This window comes from Xenopus tropicalis, chromosome 5, assembly GCF_000004195.4.
Source record: "Xenopus tropicalis strain Nigerian chromosome 5, UCB_Xtro_10.0, whole genome shotgun sequence".
NCBI lineage: Eukaryota > Metazoa > Chordata > Amphibia > Anura > Pipidae > Xenopus > Xenopus tropicalis.
In genome coordinates, this window is record NC_030681.2 from 3310020 (window position 1) to 3332841 (window position 22822).

The 22822-nt window shown below is 50.0% G+C and overlaps 1 protein-coding gene across 1 annotated transcript in view; it reads right to left on the bottom strand.

The window, feature by feature from the left end:
• zfand3 (zinc finger AN1-type containing 3) overlaps positions 1-22822 on the bottom strand; it is an 81023-nt gene that overhangs the window by 34762 nt on the left and 23439 nt on the right. Inside the window, 1 exon segment of the mRNA NM_001017147.2 lies at positions 13777-13817. Within this exon segment, the coding sequence (NP_001017147.1) occupies positions 13777-13817 (41 nt within the window).

Genomic DNA, 22822 nt, shown 5'->3' on the forward strand with positions numbered 1-22822 from the left:
GGGGTGCGTGCGGATGGGGGGTGGGGGGGCTGCGTGCGGATGGGGGGGTGTTTGGGGTGGCGGGGGGGTGCGGGTGGCGGGTGTTTGGGGTGGTCACCTAATCATGCATGGGGAAAAAAAAATACCGTCAAATACCGTGATACCGATATAATTTTGAAAAATACCGTGATATAAATTTTTGGTCATACCGCCCAGCTCTAACTGGGGCTGTGGGATAGCAGGTATAGTAGGGAGAGATGGTGCCTATAGTAGCAGTGGGGGGGGGGGGGGGGGGATAAGTGGCTGTGGGATGTACAGGGTTAAAATGGGAAAGCGAGTGATATAAGAGGGTGATGGAGGGTGATGGAAAAGTGAAAACACAAGAGGGGGTGACTGTCATTTCTCTCACCTCCGTTGGAGCAATATGAGACTGCTCTCTGATCTGATTGGAGATTCCGCGCACGTCCCGCCCCCCCCCCCGGCCCCGTGTCCGTTTCCCATAAATAAAAATTGTGGCTGTGACAGCTCCTTACCGATTCCAAATACCTGTACATAGAGGGCCAGTAAATCAATGATAGCGGGGGGGGGGGGGGGGGGGGGGCGTTACCCAGCATGCTGTGGGGGATACAGGTAACTTCCTGGGAGGTTTCTATTTGCCCCCCACCCACCGGCTGCCCAGGGCAGAATGGTGCTATTAGGGCAATGGGGGTATTTTTTTTTCACCTCTGCATTGGGGGAAACAATAGAACCACTGCCCAATGCTGTATTTTTGTGGGGGAATGAGAAGCACGGGGGGCATTTAGCAGGGGGGCATTTAGCACGGCGGCAGTGAAGACAATGCGATGATGCGGGACCCAATCTGCATGCAGAGCTGCACCCCCCCCCCATGCATATTCATAGCAGCGGCCAAATCTGGGCTCCAGTTAATGAGTTTTATTCCACTCTCAGGCCCATCTGTAATTACCAACGCAAACACCGCGCCGGCGCCGCCGCGCCACCCGGGACAACTGTCACATTGAGAGGCGCCATTTACATATGTCAGGGATTATGTACAGCGAATAAATCAAATATTGCGCTTTCTGCGCCCAAACTCTCCCACTAATATAACCTCTTTCTGCTGTAATGAGCCCAATTAATTATAGCACAGAGCCCCCCCCTGAATCAGTGGTACTGGCAGATACATTAGATAGGTACAAGGAAGGGGAGTTACAGGGGGGCTGGGAAGTTGTGGGATCCCCCCCCTGAATCAGTGGTACTGGCAGATACATTAGATAGGTACAAGGAAGGGGAGTTACAGGGGGGCTGGGAAGTTGTGGGATCCCCCCCCTGAATCAGTGGTACTGGCAGATACATTAGATAGGTACAAGGAAGGGGAGTTACAGGGGGGCTGGGAAGTTGTGGGACCCCCCCCCCTGAATCAGTGGTACTGGCAGATACATTAGATAGGTACAAGGAAGGGGAGTTACAGGGGGGGCTGGGAAGTTGTGGGATCCCCCCCCCCCTTAATCAGTGGTACTGGCTGATACATTAGATAGGTACAAGGAAGGGAGTTACAGGGGGGGCTGGGAAGTTGTGGGATCCCCCCCCTGAATCAGTGGTACTGGCAGATACATTAGATAGGTACAAGGAAGGGGAGTTACAGGGGGGGCTGGGAAGTTGTGTTATCCCCCCCCCTGAATCAGTGGTACTGGCAGATACATTAGATAGGTACAAGGAAGGGGAGTTACAGGGGGGGCTGGGAAGTTGTGGGATCCCCCCCCTGAATCAGTGGTACTGGCAGATACATTAGATAGGTACAAGGAAGGGGAGTTACAGGGGGGCTGGGAAGTTGTGGGATCCCCCCCCTGAATCAGTGGTACTGGCTGATACATTAGATAGGTACAAGGAAGGGGAGTTACAGGGGGGGCTGGGAAGTTTTGGGATCCCCCCCCTGAATCAGTGGTACTGGCAGATACATTAGATAGGTACAAGGAAGGGGAGTTACAGGGGGGCTGGGAAGTTGTGGGATCCCCCCCCCTGAATCAGTGGTACTGGCAGATACATTAGATAGGTACAAGGAAGGGGAGTTACAGGGGGGGCTGGGAAGTTGTGGGATCCCCCCCCCTGAATCAGTGGTACTGGCAGATACATTAGATAGGTACAAGGAAGGGGAGTTACAGGGGGAGCTGGGAAGTTGTGGGACCCCCCCCTGAATCAGTGGTACTGGCAGATACATTAGATAGGTACAAGGAAGGGGAGTTACAGGGGGGGCTGGGAAGTTGTGGGATCCCCCCCCCCTGAATCAGTGGTACTGGCAGATACATTAGATAGGTACAAGGAAGGGGGGTTACAGGGGGGGCTGGGAAGTTGTGGGATCCCCCCCCCTGAATCAGTGGTACTGGCAGATACATTAGATAGGTACAAGGAAGGGGAGTTACAGGGGGGCTGGGAAGTTGTGGGATCCCCCCCCCTGAATCAGTGGTACTGGCAGATACATTAGATAGGTACAAGGAAGGGGAGTTACAGGGGGGCTGGGAAGTTTTGGGATCCCCCCCTGAATCAGTGGTACTGGCAGATACATTAGATAGGTACAAGGAAGGGGAGTTACAGGGGGGGCTGGGAAGTTTTGGGATCCCCCCCCCTGAATCAGTGGTACTGGCAGATACATTAGATAGGTACAAGGAAGGGGAGGTACAGGGGGGGCTGGGAAGTTGTGGGATCCCCCCCCCTGAATCAGTGGTACTGGCAGATACATTAGATAGGTACAAGGAAGGGGAGTTACAGGGGGGCTGGGAAGTTGTGGGATCCCCCCCCCCTGAATCAGTGGTACTGGCAGATACATTAGATAGGTACAAGGAAGGGGAGTTACAGGGGGGGCTGGGAAGTTGTGGGATCCCCCCCCCTGAATCAGTGGTACTGGCAGATACATTAGATAGGTACAAGGAAGGGGAGTTACAGGGGGGCTGGGAAGTTGTGGGATCCCCCCCCTGAATCAGTGGTACTGGCAGATACATTAGATAGGTACAAGGAAGGGGAGTTACAGGGGGGGCTGGGAAGTTGTGGGATCCCCCCCTGAATCAGTGGTACTGGCAGATACATTAGATAGGTACAAGGAAGGGGAGTTACAGGGGGGGCTGGGAAGTTGTGGGATCCCCCCCCTGAATCAGTGGTACTGGCAGATACATTAGATAGGTACAAGGAAGGGGAGTTACAGGGGGGCTGGGAAGTTGTGGGATCCCCCCCCTGAATCAGTGGTACTGGCAGATACATTAGATAGGTACAAGGAAGGGGAGTTACAGGGGGGCTGGGAAGTTGTGGGATCCCCCCCCCCCTGAATCAGTGGTACTGGCAGATACATTAGATAGGTACAAGGAAGGGGAGTTACAGGGGGGCTGGGAAGTTGTGGGATCCCCCCCCCCCTGAATCAGTGGTACTGGCAGATACATTAGATAGGTACAAGGAAGGGGAGTTACAGGGGGGCTGGGAAGTTGTGGGATCCCCCCCCCCCTGAATCAGTGGTACTGGCAGATACATTAGATAGGTACAAGGAAGGGCCGGTTGCTTTACTCAGCAGAAGCCCCTCCCAGCAGATAGGAGAGAGCCAGTCGGATTAGAGGAAAGGAACTGCCCATACCGCGGGCACTCCAAGAGGGCTATATTAAACCTACCCAATGTTTTCTTTTTAAAACGTACTGGTGCTGTAGTTGGTGGGGGGGCTTTAATTCCATATCATTCCCAGCTGATGCCCCGGGCCAGTTGCACCACTAGGGGCTGCAGGGAGTTGTGCTCCTATACAGGGCAAGTTGGCCAGCTGGGCCCATACACACACATAGATATCAGTTACACTGCCCCGGGGCCACTCCCCACACATGGGGCAGATACTATAAGGATACTGTTTATAGCGGGCCCCTATATTATCAGTCGACGGGATCATGTGACGCGAGTGGCGCCCCCCCCCAGCTCATTACTCGCTTGAGCTGAGAGAAAGCCGAGTTAATTTAAGTGATTTTCTTCCTGAAAGCAATTGTAGCAGTCAGCGTGACACCTTATTGGATGTTACTGAGGCGCCTGGTTCTGATGGGACGGAAAGTGGCTCCGACAAATCCTTCTGTTTGGCCCCTTTTGTGCCCCCCCCCCCCCCCCATGGGTATTAATAGAATCCCCCACTGGGGCATTCACTGGGCAGGAACGATTAACCCATTCTTAACTAATGGAGAGAATGGAGAGAATTGCAGCTTCCACCCCTTTCTGGGGTAGCCCATTCCACATAAAGCTATACCCTTGCCAAGCCACCACCCTCTGTGTATATACTGGCCATATGCCTGCGGCACTAGCCCCAGTAAGAATAGGAGAGGGATTCTTGCATGATAAGGGATAATGTACCCCCTACTGTAAATGATAAGGATATTAGCAGTCACTGAGGGGTTCTGTGCCCCCCATATAAAGGCACAAGGCTGCAGGCTGAGTTATACAGGGAACTCTGAGTATCACTCATGTATTATAAGGGATAATGTACCCCCTACTGTAAATGATAAGGATATTAGCAGTCACTGAGGGGTTCTGTGCCCCCCATATAAAGGCACAAGGCTGCAGGCTGAGTTATACAGGGAACTCTGAGTATCACTCATGTATTATAAGGGATAATGTACCCCCTACTGTAAATGATAAGGATATTAGCAGTCACTGAGGGGTTCTGTGCCCCCCATATAAAGGCACAAGGCTGCAGGCTGAGTTATACAGGGAACTCTGAGTATCACTCATGTATTATAAGGGATAATGTACCCCCTACTGTAAATGATAAGGATATTATAAGGGAGTGCATTATTGCTAATTACTTAGCAGACAGGTAGATAAGTAGATCACTGGATGTGACAGAATCTGCCCCTCACTCGCTTTGCTATTTAATCAGACAGAGGGAGTAACAATGGGGGGGTACAATGGGAGGGGCGAGTACAAGGCTATATTTAGGGGGCTCAGGATTTACAGCACAGTCAGGGGGGAACGTGCAGGTTCCTTAGAATAATAAATACTGAAACGGAAATTAATTGCCCCAGGGCTGAGATGAAACAAAGCCTGTGGGGGAAAATCAACCTGTGTGGCCCCGGCGCAATAACTGGGCATCCTACCCCCATCACCAAGGGTAACCCCTCCCAGAGAATGGGCATCAGCCCTGGGGATACAGCAGATGGGCAGCTGGGGGTGAGGCCACTGGGCCACTAAGCAAGGATGCTGGGAATTAATTTTCCATCAGGGGCCCGTTCTGCCCTAAGAGCCCCTTATTCATCGCACAGACTCTCGGGGCAGCTGGAAGCTTTCTGGCAGAGCAGGGCTGCTGCTAAACACAGATATCCTTAGTAATGATCCCCGGGGGCCCAGCTGGCACAGAGCTGTGTTGGGAAATGTTTCAGAAACAGAACAGGAAGAAAGGGCCGAGATTTGACATTTTCACATACACAATAAGGGGGGTATTTTGTTAAACACTGGAGACCAACATCACCAGTGATGTTGCCCCTAGCAACCAATTAGCAATTAGATTTGATCATAATTAAAAGCAAAGATCTTATTGGTTGCTATGGGCAACATCACCAGTGATGTTAATAATTACCCCCCTCAATAGTCAGGGAAAGCAGGTTTTAATAACCGAAATGTCTATCCTACATGAACAGCCAATCATATCGTCCTGTTCATGTTAGCCCAACATGGCCGACTCAGTAGCCGCTGTCTGCTCTCCTGCGCCCTTGGCCGGGAGTCACTGTATAATGAACACAATAAACACCAATTACAACCCCCGGGGAGCTCTGCTTTATCCAATGAATTCTCATGTTCCGGTGAGAGCGGGTCGGGCAGAGCCAGTAATGGGCCGTCAGGGGGATGAAATATTCCCCAATATCCCTGCATGGGAATTACCGCTGCTCCATCCATCAGGAACCCATAAGGCTCTTGACAAATTCATTTGGGTCGGTGAGTTCTGGCTAATGGGCCGGGGGGGAATGATAATGTCAGTAATGGGCACGAATGATACACGGCAACCGGCCTTAGAACTAAAGAAAAGCAAAAACTGCCTGTCCTGGTACCAACTGTCATACAGAACCAACCGGACCCCCTTTCCACAGTGAGTCTTTCTCTAACAGTACCGGCCCAGCCTGTAGCCAAAATAATGCAATGCCCCCTTCCCATCACCAGCCCCTCAGCATTAACTCTATCAACTCCATTGCCATTACCATCTCTGCTGATAGGTGGATGAGCAGTACTACGGGGGAGTAAGCAACTATAGGCCCAAATGTATGATCCGATTATTAGTCCTAGGATCAGCCTCATTCGGCCCACCCTGTTTGGGGAGGTCTGGGCAGCTAAATGGGGGGGGGGGGGGGTTCTTCTTTACATGAACTATTAGTAGGTTATAGAATGGCCAATTCTAAGCAACTCGTCAATTAGTCTTCATTATTTATGTGTTATAATGTTTGAATTATTTGCCTTCTTCTGACTCTTTGCAGCTTTCAAATGGGGGTCACTGACCCCGGCAGCCAATAACCTATTTCTCACTTTAACCAAACAACTGGGTTCTGCCAAAAAAAAAAAAAAAGGCAAAAAAGTGGCCTATGAGTAACGGCGCTTCACTCTACACTCTAACGCTGCTACTGGGCTTGGGGCAGAACTTGCTGTGGGGGTAACAATGGCTCTTGAGTGGGACGCTGTTTGGGTTTGTTACATTTACTGCAATTCCTGCAGCACCAGAACCGCTGCAGCTCTGCGCATCCCACTAAATTGGCCCATATTGTGCTTTCTGCCTGATTGGGTTTCATTCAGCTGCGCGGCGCCTCCATCCTGCGGCTTAATTGGGAGAGAGGCAGCTGTGGCGCAGTGATACGTACAGGGAATGGGACTGGTTGTGCCCCGGGGGATGTGATTGGTTCTGCCCTGGGGAAGATGTGACTGGTTGTGCCCCGGGGGGGGGAGGGATGTCATTGATTGTGCCCTGGTGGTCACGTGATTGGTTCTGCCCCGGGGGATGTGATTGATTCTGCCCTGGGGAAGATGTGACTGGTTGTGCCCCGGAGGGGGGGGGGGGATGTCATTGATTGTGCCCCAGGGGACAGTGAGTGGTTGTGCCCCGGGGGAAGATACATGTGACAAACGCATGTGTGACATCATCGTAAACTAGCAGTGATGTCATAGGAAGCCAGAATGAGACAGTTCCATTACAACTCGAGAAGTGAGAGACAGAGCAGTGGGAATCAGTAATATAAGAGAGAGAGAAAGAACAGGGAGCCCAGCGAGACCGCGGCCCAAGGTCGTCAGCAGAACCGGTAACAAGATATTCCTGCCGCTCCTTTATGAGGCGCATCACTGCCATTAAAAATAGAAATCCATGTAAGCCCGCCCCTCCGCGGTACTGCCAGTAACCACCACCCAATGGGCAGGCTGCACTGAATTCTGGGAGTATATCCCCGTTTGTATTAAATAATACCTGCAGTTTCCATGACGGAGGAGGACTTTTGGCCCAAAGACCCTAAAGGAACCCCCCCCCTCCCAGTGGCCAAGTGCTGCTGCCCAAACAGTAACTTGAATTAAACGTCTCTCCGACCCGGAAATCCCCCCGGGATTTATCAGCAAGGAGCTTGGTACAAATACTCAGCAGTCGTGTTTGGTCACAATAATGTCTCTTTAAACATTTTCTCTAAAAATAACCCCCCCCCCCCCCACCTTGCCCAAACCTGCCCAATCTCTGCCCCACCGAGACAATCCCGCCGCTAATCAGAAAACTCATTTTCAGGCGATATTAGCCGCTCGCTGGGAGCCTCATCAGCCTGGCAGCGCCCGCCGCATATTAATATACCTGTATTAGACTGGGGGTTATTAGTGCCAAAAGCAGCGCCGGGAACCCTTTGTACCCTGGCACCGACACCCACATACACACAGGCGGGTAAACCGGCACCTGATTGTGGGCAATGTGGGATCCCGGGGGCAGAACAGGTTGGCACTATATAAAGGCCCATTATCGGGGGTACAAAAGTGGCAGGGTTATCGCTCTATAACGCAGGAAGGTGCCAATATGGAGGCACAGGGGTTAAACAGAAAGTGCCTGGGGGGGTCCCTGGGGCCCGCGGCCCCTCTCACCGATGCCATGTTTTATTTAAAACCCACTCTCTCTCAGTAACCACTTGTTCTAATTGGCGAGGCACCGGCAGGTCCCCGAAGCGCACAGCTCATTACGCTCGCGGCGGCGGCGGATTACAGAAACACAATGAGACAAACGCCGCCGAATGTACAAATGAAGGGCTCAGGCGCGCACAACACGGACGTGCAATTACACCGCCCCACTGAGCGCCCCCCGCAGGGACCAGGGGGCAGATGTACCGGGCAGGGGGCACCGGGGGGGGGGGACACAATAACGCCGCCGCACCAGCCTAAGCGCTCCCTGCCCATTGTGCCCTTGGCATCTGGGACTACCCCCTGGGGCAGTAAGCGAATGCCCCTATGAGTATAAAGGGCGAGAGGCTCATTCGCACGCGTTTAATCACAGACTCGGTGCCGGTGCCTTAGTGCTGGTGAGCGTCGCCGGGGAACCAAGTGGGCTTTGAGCAGCGAATGGATATTTCTGCAATTTGCGCAGACGGATGATTAACCCTTGTGCTGCTGCTGTATGGTTTAACCCTTCACTGTCCCAATTCGGAACTAGCACCCCCCAACCCTGTCTATGGGGGGCGCAGTGTTAATCCTGCCCTGCAGGGCCACTACAACAGGATCCGGGCAGATAAGAGCAACTTTAAAGGGAAAGTTCACCTTTATAAAGAATATATGTACGTGCCAAAGCCACGAGTTTTCTCCGGCCAGTAGGGGGAGCTCAGCCTTCACGCCGGCCTATGGGCAACGCTGAAATACAGCAGCAGTTCTGAGGCTTCAAAAACAACCAAAAGCGAATTTGAAGCAATTTCCACGGAAATAAAACAAGTTTTACTCTGCAGTGAACAGAATCAATAACACCCAACGCCTTCACCGGGCAGCAGTGCAGCACATAAAGGGAAGGTGAATATATAGGGAACCCCCGCCATAAAGCAAGGCAGGACTGCTCTTTCCCCTTTAAAGGGGAACTCTAACCAAAACCTGTATTTTTTTTTTCTGCGTAAATTGGCTGCCATGTCTGCCGGTCCCTTTCTGTTCTGACTCCTGAAACAGTTTTGCAGTTGTTTCTCATTCTGGCCTGTTATATGTTATAGAATGGCCTATTCCTGGCCACTTTGCAATTGGTCTTCATTATTTATTTGTTATCGTTTTTTAACTATTTCCCTTCTTCTTCTTCTGCCTCTTTGCAGCTTCCAAATGGGGGTCACTGACCCCGGCAGCCAAACCCTATTGCTCTGTGAGGCTCCAGTTTTATTGTTATTGTTACTTTTTATTCCTTATCTTCCTATTCAGCCCCTCCCCCTATTCATATTCCTGTCTCTCATTCAAACCACTCCCTGGTTGCTAAGGTAAGCAAGACCCTAGCAACCAAATAGCTGCTGAAATTCCAAACTGGAGAGCTTCTCAACAAAAAGCTAAATAACTGGAAAACTACACAAAGGATCAGGTGTGGGGGGGCTGGAAGCACAATATAATGCAGCACATTGTGTACAAGTACTAATCGCTAATGTCAGTGACCCTAGCAACCAGCTAAACTTCACACTTCAGGAAGCAGAAGAAAATAGTCGGGGCCGGTCTCCCATGGCAACCAAGCAGCAATCCCTGTATAATAATAGGGCCCGTGCAGTTACAATAACGACGGCAGGGAAATTAAACCTTGAGACTTCTGACTCCGAATCTGACTCCCAAACCTGCAGCCTGTGAGTGTGAGCTCTGGGGGTTCATTTCCCTGCACCTCTGTGCTACAATGGTACCCGTCAGGACTCCTGAATCAATGTAGCACAAGCCAAGCAGACTGACCTGGGGGAGAACTGGCCTTTGCTATATTGTTTCAGGAGTCAGAACCCGGGAACAGAACAGACTGGCGGTTCTGCTAAACCCTCCCCCCTCAGTATATAATAAGGCACCACGATGCGCCATTATTCTTAGCAGAGATGCCGAGTATTGGATATGTACCACCTCTTGCAGGGGGGCAGAGGGAATAAATCCCAGGTATGAGGTGAGGCCCCCACGTCGGTTTGTGCTTCTTTCTGCATCGGTGACTCTCAGACCTTTCCCTCTGCGTCTCTATGGACAGTCACAATGGCAGCAACATTAAAGGGGAAGTAAAGACCCAAGTTCCCAGGTTGTGCCGGAAATGTGTTATTTAATACTGTTTACACAATGCAGAGTGTATGTGCTGGGCTACATTGTGCAGCAATGGCAATGGTTTCATCCTTAAAGGGGATATAAACCCAAACATAACATTATGCCTGGCTGTATGTGTAAATACAATTCTGACTGAGCCCAACGAGTCTGCCTCTCTCTTCTCTGGGGCTTCATACAAACGTTCTGACCTTAATCTCCAAAGGCAGCGAATGGAAAAGGACAGACCGGTACCCGTACCAGTACCGGTATCAGTTACAGACAATGGACTGACATTTTCTTTCTTTGGGCAGAAACCGGGATGTGTGTGGACAGAGACTGCTATTCTGAGACAATTTGCAATTGGTCTTCATTTTCTAATATTTGTAGTTTGTTAGTTATTTCATTTTCAGTTCAGCAGTTTGGAGTTTCAGCAGCTATTTGGTTGCTAGGGTCCAAGTTATCTTAGCAACCAAGGAGTGGTTTGGATGAGAGACAGGAATATGAATAGGGGAGGGGCTGAATAGAAAGATAAGGAATAAAAAGTAACAATAGCAATAAAACTGGAGCCTCACAGAGCAATAGGGTTTGGCTGCCGGGGTCAGTGACCCCCATTTGAAAGCTGCAAAGAGTCAGAAGAAGAAGGGAAATAATTCAAAAACTATATTAAAAATGAAGACCAATTGAAATCTTTGTAAGAATAGACCATTCTATAAGTGCGGAACCCACGTAGGTGTGCAGAAGGGGCTATAGACGGGGGCACTACGTGATGCACAAACAGGAGCCCCCACACCCATAGGATTAGTTGCCTTTGTTTGAATGTTTATAGGGAGGGGGCGGGGGGACGAGGCAGGTTTCCGTGAGTAGAAGGTGACCTTTCTCCAGTGGATTCTTGTAAATAAAAGAATAATGTCAGGCTAATGTCACGGAGGGACAGTGTGCGGCGCGGGGGCAGCGGGGCATTAGGCTGTGCCACGGGGGGGGGGGGGGGGGGGGGGGCGTCGCTATGATTTACCTACAGTAAAGGGGAAGCTACACACACACTGTATCATTTGGGGGGGGGGGTAATAGCGTGGGGAAGCGGGGGAACTGGGGAAACGCAAATGTAATCCCTGTACTTAGTGCCCATCAGGGGGGTAAACTGCAGCCCCCCCAACTTGGCTAAGGTGGGGGGGGAACTAACCCTTTCAGCCCCAGTCCTGTAACTTAGAAAGGAAACTGTATCTGGATAAAACTGATAAACATTCAATTTGCTCCAGTTACTTTGTATCAGAACCGCTTCCCTGTGTGTCAGAATGGGCTTAGTAGGGAACCGTACAGCCGCCCCTCGCACTGACACCAACGGGCGAGTTTGGGGGAGTTTGGGGGCTCATTAGTACGTCGGTCTCTTGCAACAGAACAAATCAACGCGAGACTGGAAGCAAGAAATCAGCTTTCTGGGTCACTTAACCCTATCAGCGCCACTGAGATTTACAGCACTGTGTGTTCCACATGTGATCCCTGCAATTGTCTCACTTTGCTACACACCGACCCAACGTCTCGCTTTACTACACGCCGACCTAATGTCTGCAGCCTTGTGCCTTTATATGGGCACAGAACCCCTCAGTGACTGCTAATATCCTTATCATTTACAGTAGGGGGTACATTATCCCTTATAATACATGAGTGATACTCAGAGTTCCCTGTATAACTCAGCCTGCAGCCTTGTGCCTTTATATGGGGGGCACAGAACCCCTCAGTGACTGCTAATATCCTTATCATTTACAGTAGGGGGTACATTATCCCTTATAATACATGAGTGATACTCAGAGTTCCCTGTATAACTCAGCCTGCAGCCTTGTGCCTTTATATGGGCACAGAACCCCTCAGTGACTGCTAATATCCTTATCATTTACAGTAGGGGGTACATTATCCCTTATAATACATGAGTGATACTCAGAGTTCCCTGTATAACTCAGCCTGCAGCCTTGTGCCTTTATATGGGCACAGAACCCCTCAGTGACTGCTAATATCCTTATAATATACAACAGGGGGTACACAATTCTTGGTATAATAAAGAGGAAGGAGTAAGCTCCTGTACAAGGATGGGGGGGGGGGGGGGTGTAGAAAGGGCAGACAAGCCTGGAAGGTTCCGCTCAGTTACTAAAATGAATAGTATCCGGGGGGACTCTGCGCGGCGTTCCGGTACTCGCAGCCACAGCCGACACGTTAGAAGCGCGAGTGGCTTATTATCCCTTTTTCTAAGTGACATTAAGAGGAGAATTGCACTGAGATTTAAATTTAATTGGCGTTGCTATGGTTACATAAAGAAACTTAATTGGCCACAACAAAAATTAATTGGCGCGCTTGGTTTTTCAGATAGGATATGGTGAGTGATCCCTGTGTGTTTGTGCAATAAATCAGCAGCCCCCACCCTCCCAATAACTTCATCAGGATCTGACTCCCCCGACTCACTACGTGCAGATGTTTATTTCTAATCTGAATATTAAAGGGCAAGTTGCACCACTGAAGTCGCACAATGCAGCCCTCACAGCTCCCTGGGTTTGTTCAGCTCTGCACATTTTACAGGAATGACAAATTCTAAAAATCTTCACAAATTTGCAATGAATTCCACCAAGGCCTCTCCGTGTTTCAGTGCTGTAATCAGAAAGCCTGTGTTGTACAGCTCTGCCGTAAAGCGTGACTGTACTGTAACTTTGTACAAGAATCAAGCACAAGTTAAACGATAACCAAGAGCCAAAGAGGATTAAATATTGTACACGTATAGGATCCATTATGCGGAAACCTGTTATCCAGAAAGCCGTATCACAGGGAGACTGTCTCCCTTAGACTCCATTTATAGCAAATGTTTCTTATCTCCTTCTATAGAAACAAAACTTGTAACTGCCCCAAACTAAACTGCACTGAGCTATATTGGGGGCAAAACATAATAATTGGGATTTACTTAATGTTTATATGATTTTTAGCAGACTTAAGATAGAGATCTAAATTATATAAAGATCCCTTATCCGGAAAACCGCAGGTCCAAAGCATTCTGGATAATAGATCCTATACTTGTACATTCCATTCAAGGCCATGAGGGAGAGGGGGGACAACAGGATGGGAGGGAGGGAGAGGCGGGACACTGGGATGAGAGGCGGGACACTGGACCGGGAGAGAGGGGCGGGATGGGACACCGGGCCGGGAGGGAGAGGCGGGACACCGGTCGGGGGGGGAGGGAGGGAGAGGCAGGACACCGTGCTGGGAGGGAGGAAGAGGCGTGACACCACCTAGAAGAGGCGGGACACCGGGCGGGGGGGAGGGAGAGGCGGGACACCGGGCGGGGGGGAGGAAGAGGCGTGACACCACCTAAGAGAGGCGGGACACCGGGCGGGGGGGGGGAGGGAGGGAGAGGCGGGACACCGGGCTGGGAAGGAGGAAGAGGCGTGACACCACCTAGGAGAGGCGGGACACCGGGCGGGGGGGAGGGAGGAAGTGGCGGGACACCGGGCGGGGGGGAGGGAGGAAGAGGCGGGACACCGGGCGGGGGGGAGAGAGGAAGAGGCGGGCAGTGGAACAACAAGCACTTACCTGCAAAACATTTGGAACACAAATTCATAGTCTTACTGGACCTGAAACAGAAATGAGAGGAAACATTAAACCCCAATAGGAACAGCAACACATTAACCTGTCCTGTGATAGGCCCCTCCCCTTCATATCAACTCATTGTAGCCACGCCTCCATCACTACTGCCCACTGTGGGCTACTGAGGGCACTGCGTATATGGCTACTCATACAGCGAGTACGGCTACTCATTCAGCGAGTACGGCTACTCATTCAGCGAGTACAGCTACTCATGCAGCGAGTGTGGCTACTCATGCAGCGAGTGTTGCTACTCATTTAGTGAGTACGGCTACTCATACAGCGAGTATGGCTACTCATTTAGTGAGTACGGCTACTCATACAGCGAGTATGGCTACTCATTTAGTGAGTACGGCTACTCATACAGCGAGTATGGCTACTCATACAGCGAGTATGGCTACTCATTTAGTGAGTACGGCTACTCATACAGCGAATACAGCTACTCATTTAGTGAGTACGGCTACTCATACAGCGAGTACGGCTACTCATTAAGTGAGTCCGGCTATTCACACAGCGAGTACAGCTACTCACACAGCAAGTACGGCTACTCATACAATGTGTATGGCTACTCATACAGCAAGTACGGATACTCACACAGCGAGTACAGCTACTCACACAGCGAGTACGGCTAGTCATACAGCAAGTACGGATACTCACACAGCAAGTACGGCTACTCACACAGCGAGTACGGCTACTCACACAGCGAGTACGGCTACTCACACAGCGAGTACGGCTACTCATACAGTGTGTACGGCTACTCATACAGTGTGTACGGCTACTCATACAGTGTGTATGGCTACTCATACAGCGAGTACGGCTACTCATACAGTGTGTATGGCTACTCATACAGCGAGTACAGCTACTCATACAGCGAGTACGGCTACTCATACAGTGTGTATGGCTACTCATACAGCGAGTACAGCTACTCATACAGCGAGTACAGCTACTCATACAGCGAGTACGGCTACTCATACAGTGTGTATGGCTACTCATACAGTGTGTATGGCTACTCATACAGCGAGTACAGCTACTCATACAGCGAGTATGGCTACTCATTTAGTGAGTACGGCTACTCATACAGTGTGTATGGCTACTCATACAGCGAGTACAGCTACTCATACAGCGCCCACCCATGTATCCGGGTGCTATTACAGGGTGCTGTGCGGTACGTGACCCCCTTTATTGCCTCGGGTTCAGTGGCGGCGGCCCGACCTGCCCTTCTATTTCAGCTGAAATTGCCCAAAGGCCGGGGGGGCTCAGACCTGCAGATAATGGCGCTGAACTACCAGTCTCTCCCTTCCTGCCAATAAGAACCGTGCAATTAGGAGGAACCGCTGCTTCTAAAAAGCCTTAGCGAGTGTTCCGTGCCCTGTAATTACCCTCCTGCGTCCGGGTAAAAGCGACTATTTAAGTCCCCAAATAAAGCAGTTAAATGCGGCTAAGCCTCGGCTCAATTGCGGGGAACAATCGGCGCCGGCACTCGGCATAAGATGCTTTTAATCGCACCACTCAATAAACCGGCAGAAACCCAACTTCATTTGTCTCACCCCGAGAACCAGCGCCACACTGAGCCCAATAATCCCTTCATGCACGGCCCAGGGCTGGGGAACAGAACTCACTGGGACGAGCGTATTCGCTCTGGCAAACGCCATTATCCCTGCCAGAGACACACACAACCACTCAGTGTTATTATGGGTTTATTTCCTACATTCTACTGATCCGCACAAACAATGGATAGATGTGGCTCTGGGTAAAGGGACGAAGGAAGTGTATTTATATTCTATATATATAACTGCTGCTTTAAAGGGGAACTAAACCCTGCGGCACAGCGCGGCTCAGCTGTTGCCGGACTACAAATCCCAGAATAATGTAACATATAATGAAGGGTGAGGCATGCTGGGAGCTGTAGTCCAGCAACATCAGGGTTGTATTCTTAAAGCAATATTGCACAATAAAACTTTCCCCCAAATCCCCATTAAAATGCACGAAATCCTCCGTCTGAAAAGTTCTGTGCCCCCCAAAAACGTCTCATCGCCCCCATTTTTTTCCATTAGGGTGAAAAAGAACAGAGAACATTCTGACTATCACATGACAGGGGCACAAAGGCGTCATTTGCATGTCTCCGCCTCTAACTCATTAAAGGGGCGGTTCACCTTTCAGTTAACTGTTAGTTGGTTATAGAATGGTCTATTCTAAGCAACTTTTCAATTGGTCTTCTTTATTTATTTATTTTTTATATAGTTTTTTAATGATTTGCCTTCTTGTGATTCCAATTTTCAAATGGGGGTCACTGACCCCGGCAGCCAAACAACGTTTCCACTCTGAGGCTCCAGTTTTACTGTTATTGTTACTTTTTATTCCTTTTCTTTCTGTTCAGGTCCCTCTCCTATTCATATACCAGTCTCTCATTTAATCCACTCCCTGGTCGCTAAGGTAAGTTGGACCCTAACAACCAGATAACTGCAGACATTCCAAACTGGAGAGCTGCTGAACAAAAAGTGAAATAAGTAAAAAACTACAAATAATAAAAAATGAAGACCAATTGCAAATTGTCTCAGAATATCACTCTCTACATCATACTAAAAGTTAACTCAAAGGTGAACAAGTCCTTTCCTTCTGTCCTATTGGCCCAGAGGCTTTGCTGCCCGGCCCCCGCGGGACTGGGCCAAGTACCAATGCCAAGGTATCCGCGCAGTCTCTCCCGGCTAAGCAGCTGCCTAACGAGCCGCTAAATGACAGTTGGAATTAGCGGTGACAGTTACAAGTGCCGGGGGGCGAAGGCCAACTTGCCTATTAACCCATCACTCACCGGGCAGCGCGACCACTCACGCAAAGGTCCCCGGCTCGCAGCGGCACCAATCAGGGTCCGACAAACGACAAGTAGAAAGAGCAGCGCTAATTAGAGCGGGGAAATGAAGACTCGGGCTAATTAGAACCACACTGATATTAACAAAGACAGCGAAGTGCGGGAGATTTTCCGCTAATTGCGAGGAGTGGGCTCCGGAGAAGAACAGTCGCGCCGGATTCACTCTATAAAAAGCTTTTACACCGAGGCCACAGCGAGCAGCAAATTAATTTTCCTCGCCGGCGGGTACAAATACGGGGGGGCAAGTAACAAGATGAACCCGTGTTCGGAGCGGTCTCGGAGACTCGAAGGCAACGCTTCACGGCTGCTAATTAGCGCTGAGAAAAAGGGGGTCTCGACCCTTAATGAACGCACATAATGAGCCCCGTCTCGTCCGACATTCACCAACACACGTCCCATATAGACCCAACGTGGGGGGGAAACGCTCAGCAGCATAGAAACTGGGGGGGACTCTGGTTGTCAGGGAGGGATAATGGAAAGGAACTAAGGTTAAATTATGGAATTTAAAAAGTATCTTTGTTTTCTTGGGACTTTTAAAAATAGTTCAAAAAGCAGGAAATGTACAATTAAGGGTTAACTGCAAAAAAGAAATAAAAACTCAAGATAAAATTAAACGTTACAATAAGTGAGCTTCCCCTTTGCCCCGTTTAGCCAATAGGGTGCGAGGGGAACCGCAGGCAGAACATCCAGGTACGGACTGGCCCAGTGGTACCGCCAACTCCTTGTGCGGATCAGAACTCTCTCTACTGGCTGTAATGGGCCAATGTAGGTTATTTCTGTAAGCAGGATTAGCTCCTCCTCCCCTGGTACCACCTTGCGATTGGTCAGCAGAGCATGTGTCGGATCGGTTTGGTTCAGCCGGAACCATGGATTGGGCCAAGTCTGAAACCTCCTGAAAAAGGCAGAATCTTGGCCAAATCCTGGATTGGGTGCACCCCTAGAATAGTATCTCCCCCCTGCACTGACCCCCATATTATGGGGTACCATCATTTGGGCTTATTATTAGGGCAGAAGCAGGGTTTGCCCCATTCAGTAAGGTCACACACCCTGGGGCGAGCCACAGGCCACTCCCATAGTCACATACCAGTAGCCAGTGGCCAAATTACTCTGCTTCCAGCCATAATAATGAACCGGGGCTGAGGCCAGTCCAACCGGCCGGTGCCGATTCTCCTTGGTTCCTTTGCAGAAACCCAATATGGGCATTTCCTCCCAGAGAAAGAGAGACGTGGGTCGGATATAGACGTAAGGGCAAGTCAGAGGAAGGTACAAGGTTGCCGTATGCCACTTTGTACAAACACCGAGCCATTGGGATAGGCAACAATATGGCGGCTCTGTTCATCTGCTGCTTTGGAACTGGCCAGATGGGAAACCAAAAACAAGCGGCTCGGTTCTGTTGGACAAGTGTAGAAGCCCAATGCCATCTAGAAAGGTTCCGGCACAGAGGGAAAGCAGATTGGCTCTGCCCCCCCAATGTACCCCACCAGCTTGGGTCAGTAGGTGGGCCGGGCAGGGATATCATACGGGCGGCTACAAGTGACGGAAACCCAACTGCCTGGTGGCTTCCCACACAGTGGCAGATGTGGCAGCACAGGTAACATGAGGGTGACCATGCCAATGGCAATCACTAGCCCATGGCTACAAACGGCCACTCTCACCAGAGCACTTAAACCAAGAAAAACAGACACCAAACCAAGGTGCAAAAAACAGGGTGGCCAAGTAGCCGCAATGTGGCGGGAGTAGAGGCGCCGCATCCCAGTGCTCATTTGTATGACACTAATAAGTCCCATTAATGTAGGGATTTCACTTGGCCAATCAGAAGCCAGAGAGGAACTTGATTCCTATGCGAGGTCAGTCTCCAATGGGCTCGTCCGTTATCTCCGTAAGCGTAACGAGCCGGCAGGCATGCAGCGCGCAGCAGTAAAGCATTCATTCTGCGAGCGCAACTCGTTTCTCTTATTAGCAGCCCCTGATTTATACGACTCTATAAACTTAATTACAAACCCGAGGAGCTCATTGAAGGCTGCATGGGCCCCCGCAGGGCAATAGATTCCCGGCCCCAATGCACAAAATAGGCAAACAATGAGAAGACGCATTACCTGCGCCGCCCCACGCACATCACTTAAGGCTGCTGTTTGCAAGTCAGCGAATCAGGAAGTCACATAGTGCGGAGCCAATGACTGAGTGTCTGCCTGTGAGCCGGCTGAGCGCTCCAACGGGCCAACTGCAGGAAAAGGGTGCCCGGGGCAGCACCGCAACCGCAAAATGCAAACAAGGAAATGCAGTGCAGATGTGCCAGACTGAGCCACTGGGGGGGGGCAATAGTCTGACATCTGTAAATACCATGGGGGTCACAGGCAGAGGGCGGGGTCAGCTGATGACTGACATTAAGGCTAAAGGCATCTGCACATCACTAAACTGCCCCTCAGAGCCAGATCTGTCTACATGAGATACTTCGGCCACAGGGCAGGTCAACTCGGGAATGACTAATGGGGTCCTATATGTACAGCAGCAGTCCTGCCCTGCTTTATGGCTGAGATTCTAGCTATCTGTATAACAGAGCATTCTGTCACAGTGGCACAGATCCTATCTGATCCCCCCATTGTAAGCAGCAGTCCTGCCCTGCTTTATGGCTGATATTCTAGCTATCTGTATAACAGAGCATTCTGTCACAGTGGCACAGATCCTATCTGATCCCCCATTGTAAGCAGCAGTCCTGCCCTGCTTTATGGCTGAGATTCTAGCTATCTGTATAACAGAGCATTCTGTCACAGTGGCACAGATCCTATCTGATCCCCCCATTGTAAGCAGCAGTCCTGCCCTGCTTTATGGCTGAGATTCTAGCTATCTGTATAACAGAGCATTCTGTCACAGTGGCACAGATCCTATCTGATCCCCCCATTGTAAGCAGCAGTCCTGCCCTGCTTTATGGCTGAGATTCTAGCTATCTGTATAACAGAGCATTCTGTCACAGTGGCACAGATCCTATCTGATCCCCCCATTGTAAGCAGCAGTCCTGCCCTGCTTTATGGCTGGGATTCTAGCTATCTGTATAACAGAGCATTCTGTCACAGTGGCACAGATCCTATCTGATCCCCCCATTGTAAGCAGCAGTCCTGCCCTGCTTTATGGCTGAGATTCTAGCTATCTGTATAACAGAGCATTCTGTCACAGTGGCACAGATCCTATCTGATCCCCCCATTGTAAGCAGCAGTCCTGCCCTGCTTTATGGCTGGGATTCTAGCTATCTGTATAACAGAGCATTCTGTCACAGTGGCACAGATCCTATCTGATCCCCCCATTGTAAGCAGCAGTCCTGCCCTGCTTTATGGCTGGGATTCTAGCTATCTGTATAACAGAGCATTCTGTCACAGTGGCACAGATCCTATCTGATCCCCCCCATTGTAAGCAGCAGTCCTGCCCTGCTTTATGGCTGAGATTCTAGCTATCTGTATAACAGAGCATTCTGTCACAGTGGCACAGATCCTATCTGACCCCCCCCCCCCCCCCCCCCCATTGTAAGCAGCAGTCCTGCCCTGCTTTATGGCTGAGATTCTAGCTATCTGTATAACAGAGCATTCTGTCACAGTGGCACAGATCCTATCTGATCCCCCCCATTGTAAGCAGCAGTCCTGCCCTGCTTTATGGCTGAGATTCTAGCTATCTGTGTATGGAATATGTTGGGGCTTTATAAAGCAGGTATTTATTACAGGAGTTAGTGGGTGCGGAACAGCAAGGAGATATCTATGAAATTCACGCAGAGGAGACAATAGGGAGGAAAGTCAGTATCTCTCCCCCCCAGGAGCCCAGGGTCCCCCCATATAAAGGCTGCTTTGTTACAGAGGACGGCACAGGAAAATGTGAGATGAAAGAAGGCGAAGAGTTAACCTTTAGGGAACAAAAGGAAGGAGCTCAGGGGACGGACAGGTTCCCAGTAACACTCGGGATTCGGAGGACACAGGGAATCCAGTTTTTATATTAAGCTTTTCACAACAGACTCTGCTGATAGGTTGGAGGGAATTGTCTGTGGCTCCCCATAGATACTGAGTCCTATTGTGCCTCCCGCTATAGAGAAAGGAATTCTACTGTCAGATAAAACGTTAAAGTTACCTGGGTGCCACTGCCTTAATAGTATCCATAGGGGCTGTTCCTGCTGAATTGTGCTTAGTACAGGGGAATCCCTATGTGCCATAGTTTTATGGTATCTCTCAGTACAGGCTATGGGCAAACTTAGGTGGCTGTTCCTGCTGAATTGTGCTTAGTACAGGGGAATCCCTATGTGCCATAGTTTTATGGAATCTCTCTGTACGGGCTATGGGCAAACTTAGGGGGCTGTTCCTGCTGAATTGTGCTTAGTACAGGGGAATCCCTATGTGCCATAGTTTTATGGTATCTCTCTGTACAGGCTATGAGCAAACTTAGGGGGCTGTTCCTGCTGAATTGTGCTTAGTACAGGGGAATCCCTATGTGCCATAGTTTTATGGTATCTCTCTGTACAGGCTATGGGCAAACTTAGGGGGCTGTTCCTGCTGAATTGTGCTTAGTACAGGGGAATCCCTATGTGCCATAGTTTTATGGAATCTCTCTGTACGGGCTATGGGCAAACTTAGGGGGCTGTTCCTGCTGAATTGTGCTTAGTACAGGGGAATCCCTATGTGCCATAGTTTTATGGGATCTCTCTGTACAGGCTATGAGAAAACTTAGGGGGCTGTTCCTGCTGAATTGTGCTTAGTACAGGGGAATCCCTATGCTGCCATAGTTTTATGGTATCTCTCTGTACAGGCTATGAGCAAACTTAGGGGGCTGTTCCTCCTGAATTGTGCTTAGTACAGGGGAATCCCTATGTGCCATAGTTTTATGGTATCTCTCTGTACAGGCTATGAGCAAACTTAGGGGGCTGTTCCTGCTGAATTGTGCTCAGTACAGGGGAATCCCTATGTGCCATAGTTTTATGGGATCTCTCTGTACAGGCTATGAGCAAACTTAGGGGGCTGTTCCTGCTGAATTGTGCTCAGTACAGGGGTATCCCTATATGCCATAGTTTTATGGTATCTCTCTGTACAGGCTATGGGAAAACTTAGGGGGCTGTTCCTGCTGAATTGTGCTTAGTACAGGGGAATCCCTATGTGCCATAGTTTTATGGAATCTCTCTGTACGGGCTATGGGCAAACTTAGGGGGCTGTTCCTGCTGAATTGTGCTTAGTACAGGGGAATCCCTATGTGCCATAGTTTTATGGTATCTCTCTGTACAGGCTATGAGCAAACTTAGGGGGCTGTTCCTGCTGAATTGTGCTTAGTACAGGGGAATATCCCACCCCATGGCCAAAGTAGCGGGACACTATATTGTGTATAGGAATTGTGGGTAATGTTTATTGGTTCATATAGTAACATATTTTTGCACCATGTGACTGGTGCTGATATAGTAAGTGATTTATAACAATTCTGGGCCAACTTTCCTGAAAGCAAGAGGTTCTTTGTGCTCCGGTGGAGCAGCCGGTACTGAGCGCATTCAGTTGACATTATCCGAGCGTCATTAGAGAGCAAATAAAACCCGATCTGAGGAACCAAAAAGCCTTAATTCAACCGCTCCAGGGAGAACATTGAACGGGGCCCACGGTTCCCCCGGAATAAATCTTTAACAAAACTCTGTATAATGAGAGCGACAGAAATGGAAGCTTTTATAGCTCAGCCAATCAGCGCATTAAGTGCCTCCCTGCAGGGCCAGTGGGACGGGAACGGCAAATGGGCCGAACAAAGCAGCGCCAGAACCTGCTAAAAAGGGAAATACAGTAGAACCCCCAATTTACATCCCCGGATTTTAAGTTTTCCCGCTTTTTACACTGTTTTTTTGTGGTCCCACCAATTTTAATGCATTCCTATGGGCTCTATTCCCGGATTTTACATTTGTATTTCCCGCATTTTACACTGTTTTTATCATGCCTCTCCCTAGCAAATCGCTTAGTTTTAAGGTAAAAATACAGCTTACTTTAGGAATTAAAGTTTCCCCCATGTCTTGCGATCACAGGCACCATCTTAGGAAGGTCAGCATCACCACTATCGCCTCATATTTCATACTGCGCATGCGTACCTATACGGGAGCGTACAAAATACCGCGTTGCACAAGTATGGGGA